General features: G+C 32.4%; 1 protein-coding gene across 6 annotated transcripts in view; it reads right to left on the bottom strand.

Moving 5' to 3' along the window:
- The window catches only part of LOC110019913 (putative uncharacterized protein DDB_G0277003), a 98,298-nt gene that overhangs the window by 46,081 nt on the left and 43,338 nt on the right, over positions 1 to 8,879 (bottom strand). For 4 of the 6 annotated variants that reach the window (XM_020717785.1, XM_020717784.1, XM_020717782.1 and 1 more), the window contains 2 exons: positions 1,711 to 1,774; positions 1,556 to 1,634 (listed from right to left, as the gene is read on the bottom strand). In XM_020717785.1, coding sequence (XP_020573444.1) covers positions 1,556 to 1,634; positions 1,711 to 1,774 — 143 coding nt within the window. The remainder of the gene's footprint in view (positions 1 to 1,555; positions 1,635 to 1,710; positions 1,775 to 8,879) is intronic. The other 2 variants (XM_020717783.1, XM_020717786.1) reach the window with 1 other exon arrangement.

The following is an 8,879-nucleotide window of genomic DNA, read 5'->3' as shown; positions in this document are numbered from 1 at the left end:
CCCCCCCCAAAACCTTCACCGCAACTAACCAGCCTTGCACCTCCACCCCGAACTCCCTCCTTATCAAGAGCATTATGTCTTCTTGTTGCCTCGTTTGTTTGTAATTATTTCCACACTTTTGCTTTGTGCGGTGGTTCTTCTTCTTATTTTGAGTCTTCATTGTATCCTCATTTTAATTCAGTTACTAATGAAAGAACTTTTGCAAAATGTTCTTGATAAACCAATATTTTTATGTACTTCATCCACAGAATAACCATTAAAGTTAAGAAAGTGCATCAAAAAAATTAATACCACCAGACCTACAGATCTTAAATTAGATATATCAGCCAGCAGAATTCTTTAAGTTTATGTATAAAATGCTCTTTCACAAACAATAAAAAATTAAACAATTTGTGGTTCAAATAATTTAAAAAACTTAATTGCATCTAATAATTCCAAAAGGAGAACATAATATCTGCCTTCAGAATCAGAAACAAAAAACAAAAAGTAAATCAAAGCAATAAAGAATGAAACAATTTTCAAGTGATATCAAGTTTCAAATTTTGACAACTTTATTTAATTAAAGTATATCAGTCTTACAAATCCCACGTGGTGTTAGGGCTTGGCCACTCTGGACATTTAAAATGGCCTGCCTATCTTATAACTTATAAACAGACAAGAACAAAAGTGCTTGAAGGTTGAATGATATAAACTAAATCCAGATGAAATCAAATACAATATATGACGCAGATAAATTTTCAATACTTAAAATTAATTTTCTTAATCGAGCATTCAAGTGAGCCAAACCATATGTTACTTTTTTCATCAACTGTCAACAACTTCATGAGGCAAATTAGCAAAAACTGGAAGAAGAAAAAGATGGATACCTCCATTTAGTGGGATAAAGGTTTTATTTTTGTTGTTGTTGTTAAGCTCTCAATCACTGAGATGCCAACGAAAATTTATCACCAGCATGACGACAGGAGCTGTAAACCAACCTCAACAACATATGCATAAGGTTTTGAAAGTCGGGTTAAGTAGTTCAAATTTCCAAGACCAAAGCATAGGGAGGAGTAATATACCCTATAAACAATATTGCACGCTCTGAAAATTAAAACTGATCAGAATAACAGAACTTGTAGATATTTAAGCAAGGAAATCCCCACCTTTTAAGTATGCATGGAACATGCAAAGCTTGGGAATGTAAGGGGGAGAGAGAGAGAGTTTCTTTTTTGGAGATTGAATAGAGAGAGTTTCTTTTTTGGAGATTGAATAGAGAGAGTTCCACAAGTTGCAAATTTGCAGCTAGGGAATTCACATAAAATGTTTACTATAAAAAAAAAAAAATTGATCTCTTGCATCTGGACAACCGCTTATGCACTATTAATCATTGACCAACACTTCCGATTAAACATGATTGTTTTCTTCAGCGTGATAATGAATTTCATATTGGAGAAATTACATTTATAAATCCAAATGCATAAACCAACACAAAAATAAATAAATAAAATCATATTGTGTTTTGAACACATAAATTAGTGTAAGCTATAGAATTGCCAAACTGTTTTATCCATACCCAGTATCACCTTCAAGCAAGTTCAGTGAACAATAAAGAGAAACAACCAAGTTTCTTTGAGAGCTTCGATCATCGATACCTGTAATTGCACTGCTTCAGAATAAATTAATAAGAAACAAAGTATAAGATTAATAGAAAGCAAAGCTAAAAATTACCACTAGGCAAAAAGAAAGAGATTTTCTTTAAGATTCTGTTTTCTTCCCTTCTCAACACATACACCTGCCCAATCAAAAGGTACATTGATAAACAAGAGTAAAGCTTTATTAAGTTCCAATGCTTTAGATTCTCTTGTAAACTCTAAAATAAATGCTTGACCTTCAACTTACTATCCTAAGAGAGTAGAGACTTGTGTGAGACAGCCAAGGCATTCTTGAGCTTAAGTTTCTCAATCATCATCCAGTATCACTAACCTTTCACAGTTTTATTCCTAGTTTACGTCCAGCATTCCAAGAACCTCAAAACAATCTGAACTACTACATAAAGACTTAAAGCCTATGAAAAACCTAGGACCAGATCTTGTCGTCACAAAATAAGGATAAAATATCTGAATAGTGTCTTATCAAAAGGAAAAAAAAAACAATCTACATTCTGAAAATTTAGAACACACGCTCCCTCAAAATAGCCATATATGAATTTTTAAAGTCCACAATGATCCTACTAGTGATAATGATAATGATGATGTCTATTGTGGGGTGTAATGACAATCTTTTACATTTCACTAATGACGAAAAAAATTTACTATTTACTTGCTCACCTGCTCGAAGATTGCCTCGCCGCCCAAGGGAAATCTTATACGAGGGCTTTATCACTTTGTTTTGTTTGAACGGAATGCACCAGGAAGAGAGGGACAGAAAGCGCGTGGAAAAGGAAGGAAGAAGAAGGCGCAAGTGAAGCAGAGCGTTCAAGTAGCTCAAACAAGATTTTTTTGAGCGGCTACGAGTGAAAGCAAAGGCATTGAAGCCAAAGGGAGCATGAAAAAGTTTCGTGTGAGGGCGGTAGTGGGACACCAAAAGGTTGGGCGATAAGTATAGACCAAGCAATTAATTCCTTCATCATGTGAATCATAGAAACTAACATGCGTGAGAGAGTCAATCGGCTAAGCAATTGTAGACTGGAGCAATCCTTCTTGACGCACTCTACTGGCCAGAGCCACTTGCGAGGGAGCTGGCTGCAGTGCGTGAACCTGTGTTCGAAGAGTGAGGGAGGCGATCGAGATGCGGCTTCTTTGGGTTGTGCAAATCGACACACTGTGCAGGCGGTAATCAAACCCTAACCCAACATGTGCTTGCGTGTTGAGCTTTCTAAGGCCAGAAGATGCTCAGAGGCTCGCAGAAGTTATTTCCCGCATGGGGGAGACACACAACCGTGTGTAGTTTAGCTCCAAATGGAAGAGGTAGCTTGACAACAAGGAAATAAAAGAGTATTGTCGTTATTAGGTGCAAAAAATTGAAACCCAAACTTTTGGTTTTTCATGTTTTATAAATTTTTGTTGAATTTTTTAAGAAATTTCATAAACCTAAAAATTAATTCCTGAAAATGTGTAAAACCATATTTTAGGACTTTAACAAGCACACTAGGTCAGTAAATGACTTTGTTGTTGGGCGAAAAATTTAGGTATGAAGATCAATTTTAAGATTTAATTCTTAGTTTTTTAGTTAATTAATAATGATTTAAATTTAAGAATCTCAGACTTAAACATAGTATAGTTTAAGCATATCAAATAGAGAATTTCAGAAGCTTTAACAAATACTTGAAAGTAAAATTGGTTCTGCTATTACATATTATTACATGTATTAAGATTAATGAATGAAAACATTTCACACTAAGTAAGATGTGTTGCAAAAAAATTTCAATTAAAAACTCTAAAGATAAGAATAAATATATTTACATATGGAGAAACAAAGAATAACTTAATTAGATAAAATGTATTTAGGTTAAAATTCAGATGAAAAAGGACAAAATGGATATAAACTAATTTAGTTTTATTTGTTTAGTATAGATGCACCAAAAGAGTAGTTTCATAGGAGGAAACAAAAAGGGACTGCATTAAACGGGTAGGTAAATATAGTTTTAATTTACAAAAAATATTTTAATTTATGAAATCAATTGCAATAAATTTTATTTATTTTAGTGCTTTTTTTAAATGCAAGTTTCATGTTTTTCAAATGTTAATTAAATTAAAAGAAATAAAAATAATAGGATATAAATGCATATGCATATATGAAATCACTCAAATATGGTATTGGATGGGAATGCAATGTACTCGTGCATGAAAAATAGAAATGAAAATAAAAATTGAAATGAAAATGAAAATTGTTATATATAACTTTGGTGGATTTTAAAAAAAGGTTATAAAATGTAAAGCACTAATATACATTTAGATGGCAATTCCAATTGACGAATGTTTCAATTGAAATAAACAAATTGATTTCTTTAGTCTTCTTTTTACTGTTTATTGTCTTTTTATACATAATGTTCCGCTGAAAAGTTTAAATCATAGCTCTAGTTGTTAACATTTTCTAAGAAAACTTTCTTTAGAGTGCATGGACTCTAAAATTTATGTGTGCAGATGTAGAGTGGCCCAGTGAGATAGTTACAGCCTTTTAGTTCTTACATTTCTAAAGTTACAAAATTTAAAAATGAACAAACTATATTAAAGTAATTTTTTGTGAAATAAAATGACCCTTCATGCTTTAGATGTTTTGCTCTAAGAAATGAAAACGCTTAGATAAAAATTTCTTTGTTTGATTGTTCGTTCCCGCCTTGCTATTGTAAGCTCCAGGCCAAGTCATAATAAGAGTAATGTCAAAGAGCAAGTATGGGGCTAGTAAGAAAATTATCATATTACAAGAATCATTAAAAAATTACTAATTTTCATTAAAAAGTTAAATAGCAATAATAATATTCATTGAAACAAGTGTATAATTTTGATATTTCACATTAATAGAAAAGAAATCAAGACAAAACATATGGGAACACTAGAGTGGCAAGTTGTTGAGTAGCAGATAGGGCTGTAAACGAGCCGAGCTTGAGCGAGCTCAGGCTTGGCTAGTGTTCGGCTCGTTCGAAATAGCTCGTATTCGAAATCGGCTCGTGTTCGAAATTGGCTCGTGAACAGTGTGTTCGTGTCCGGCTCGATTTAAATATTCGTGTTCGTATTTGGCTCGTGTTCGGCTTGAAATTGACTCGTTAAAATTAAATTGAAAAAAATAAATGTAAAGTGTGGGATTCGAACCTAGATCAAATATATACAAAATAAGGGATTAACCACATTACCACATGAAATGTTATGATTTAAACTTAGATATAAATATATACAATATATTATTATATAAATAATATGTAATATATTATTATATAAATAATTATATAATTTTTTTTTATTTCGAGTTAAAATGAGCTGAACACGAGCAAACAAATAACTGTTCGTGTTCGGCTCGTTTATAATTCGAGCTTTAAAAACTTGTTCGTGTTCTGCTCGTTTACTTAATGAACGAGCCGAACACGAGCTACTTAACGAGCCGAACACGAGTTGTTCGCGAACGACGAGCTTTTTTGACAGCCCTAGTAGCAGAATTTGGCGCCTCTAGCACTCATTCATCCCCCGTCCAGTGATTTTAATATTCCCATAAATTCGTTTACATAGATGATGGTTGTAATGGCTCAATCAATTCATGGTTCTCAAACTCATGTGAGGGGTAATGAGGCAACGCCCATGGATAAATATGAAGCAATTCCAATATATTAAGCGCTTCTCTTTTCAGAAACAGGAGGACCCGTGAAGGTATGGAATTAGTTGTTGAGGATAGAAGAGTTTATTGACAACATGTCATGCCCATAGGAGAGGAGAGTCGCTGTCACGACACGACCCCGGGCTTGAAATTAATCATGACTTTATATTCAAAATTTATAAAAGAGCAACTAAATAAAGTAATTAAACTAAAAAGTAGAAATATGAATCATTTTAGATGTTATTGTCTCCTATACATTTCATTCTCGTCAAATCAACTTGTTCAAAAGATTGAAACATATAAATAATATTAAAGTAACATAATGAGTTATCTAAAAATAACTCATGAGTAATCACACTTTTAAACTACAGTACCTAAGAAAAACAAGTTAATATATATGTCGGTCTTTTATATCTCTATAAAAAATCTTCTATATACATTTACTTTATCTTTACTCTTGTCTTATACTATTTATATAGATGTTTGTCTCTGTGAGAAGCACCATCAACAAAGTCTAACACACTTTTGACCGATATTGAATCGTCCGCTTCTGACGGCACAACGATTAGCGATGTAAACATCACAATTGCCTATGGTGGAAAGACACTTATCTGTCTCCTGACCGAAACTATACCATCTGCATAACGGTTAGTAATATAAATATTAAAATTGTCTGGGAAAGTAAGCATTGGTCTAATCATTATACATATATTTCATATCTTGCGTCTCTCATATTATTCATATCTTTTATCTCATGTTAATCTCTTATATCATTTATATCTTCAATATCATGTTTATCTTATATATCATGTCTATCATATATATCATGCTATTTTCATGCATATTTTGTATATCTTTTTTGTCATACATATATTCTCCATCTAATAATATGATGAATCTAACAAAACTAGAGCATTCATAAAGTCAAACACACATTCTAAAATAAAGAAGATTGTTGAAATTTACAAATATAATTATTTACCAAGGTTGTCACATTAAATTCTTAATCTTCAACAACAAGTTGGACGTTGCGATAACTTTTATGTTGATCTTAATATCATATAAAATAAAATATCAAACTTTAAGATTTGAGCAATTTATGTTAATCGAAATATTCTTCTTAGCATATGCTTAATCTACCTAAATTTTACGAAGCCATCTTACGAATAGCTTTCACATGCTTGCCTTGAACATGTGGTCTCAGATAAATACCTAAAATGTTAAACTTAGGAATTTAGGATATCTTAGCTCATAAGGTGATTTACTCAAAATATAATTGATTCGCCAAAATATACCTTAAACGACTTCTCGGCAACCCAACCCTTCTCCGAGCAGCTAAAACTTCTTTCTTCTTCTTATATTTTCAATCTTCCCTTCCCTTTTGTTGATTTCGTGTTAAAATCCTTACGAAAGGTCGCAAACCACTTACAACACTTCCACCTTAAGTTCAGCAACTCTGATGACTGCCGAAAATGAAAATGCATGAAAATCGAGGCAAACATCAAAATAAAAATGTGAGGAAGGAAATGAGTCTTAAATAGCGCTAAAATCAATTTTGTACCTATCAATTTCATTCTAAAGGCCCCAAAGTGCAAGCTACAGCCCTTAGTCGTTGCTTGTGCCTTGCACTGTAGGTCGCCAGTTTCCTATAGGCAAGCAAAACCAAGAGAGAGGGAGAGACATGCGATGAAATCGAGAGTAAGGAGAGGGATATCGGGAGAGGAGAGAAATTTTTGAAGGCTCTGCATGATGATCTCGTCCCTAAGACGCATATATCTCATGGGTAATGTTGGTGGGCTACAAAGAGCGGATTATGGAAGAGTAAATTAAAAGTTAATTAAATTTAATTAACATAACTTTTTATTTTTATATCTTTCAATTCTTTCATAATTTATATATAGTATTATATATCAAGTTAATCGATTTGATGCATAGAATTTTGTAAAATTCATTCGGTTGAAATCTGAGGGATCCAAAACTTGGAGTATATTTTCAGTCGCCAAAACTTCACCCAATTTCACAATATTGGTTACTACAATAACATTAGCCACATTTGCTTTTAAAGAAGAAAAACAAGGGTGATGGCAAGAACAGTTGCAAGAAATGTTTGGGGAAACAACAAGTTGTTTGATCCTTGAAGGGTTGCAATCTGCATTAATCAAAACAAAGGATGTACAAACGATACAAAAGAGCTTATCAAACATGAGCATGAGCTTGATCAAAATCAATAAAAGTGAAAAAAAAAGTGTGAGTTATCTATGCCCTTAAAAAAAAGAAATTATCTAGTGACACCTTTGAGCACAACTATGAGTGACCTATTTTTCCCTCTATATAAATGCTTTAAGAAAACTAATTCAAAGTTTCAAAGAAAAGCAAAATCTGGGCAATGATGTAGAGAAAGTTTCCACTTGCATCATACCAATGAGGTGGTTAGTGATATTAATGTTATCATTCTCAATAATGATCCCTTTAACCTCTGTCATCCATGGTTACATGAAGTCACAGACAGAAGAAATAGTCATTAGCTCAATGTGTGATTCGTCCTGGTGTTCAATATGTATTCAGTAACAGGATTTTGTTAAATCCTCTAATATTGGTTTGTTCCAATCTCAGCCGGGAGCCAGATGTAGGAAAGATTCATCAGGTTGTTGCAAAGTGATTGCTCTAGCATGCAGTATGATACTAAGTTCATGATGCTTCCTAGATATGCACGCACCATAATTGTTCCCCAACAAAGAAGAAAAATGTCATCATTTTCTATATGGGTTAAAGGATATGATTAAATAACCTTTAATCTCGTTGAGCATTGAAGATTACTCAATCCTCGTGGAGAACGCGAGGAAGATGGTAATTGATTTCCTGGTTACACAGAGACGCACAAATTTTCAGAATAGAAAAAGAGATGAGAGGATCGGATTTGGAATGAATTCCCAATATATTTGGTATGGCAGTTAAGTTAGAAGAGGTTTAAACCCAGCGCTAGTAGAAGTGGCAGCAACAACAATGCATCTAGTGAGACGAGAGACGAGATGTTAAGCTATAAGGGGAGAATGTCTATCAAACATCAACCAAAGTTTAAAAAGGTAAAATCAGGAACCAATGTATGTTGCCCTAGTGAGACGAGATGTTAAGCCTCAGAGGCAAATCAAGGGTAAGCCTCAAGAAGAAAAAAAAAATCATAAAATTCAAAATAATTCAAAATATGATATAAACTATTAAGTATTGATATAATAATTTAATTTATCAACATAATGAATAATAAAAAATCTTTATCTGGATATTGATATAACTAAAAAAAATGAAAAGTGATTCTAGACAATATTCATTTAAAAGTTAAATATTACATAATGTTCATAATCCAGAGTTGTCTCGTCCTTAATTTCATCTTTTTCAAAAAATCCTCATATTTATTATCGTATGATTCTATCTCATTTGTAATTTTAAAATATTCTTCAATCATTACAATTTTCTTCTATCAATTAATCTAAAATCCAACATAATTTAAAATAAAATAACAATTTAATAATATAATCAACAAATCATGATCAAATTATCTTTTGACCCTTTTTTTAGGCATTGCATTATATATATAT

The sequence above is a fragment of the Phalaenopsis equestris genome, unplaced genomic scaffold (genome assembly GCF_001263595.1).
Source record: "Phalaenopsis equestris unplaced genomic scaffold, ASM126359v1 Scaffold000088, whole genome shotgun sequence".
Classification (NCBI taxonomy): Eukaryota; Viridiplantae; Streptophyta; class Magnoliopsida; order Asparagales; family Orchidaceae; genus Phalaenopsis; species Phalaenopsis equestris.
Note: the sequence above shows the minus strand (reverse complement) of the source record. Positions and strands in the feature narration are given on the sequence as shown.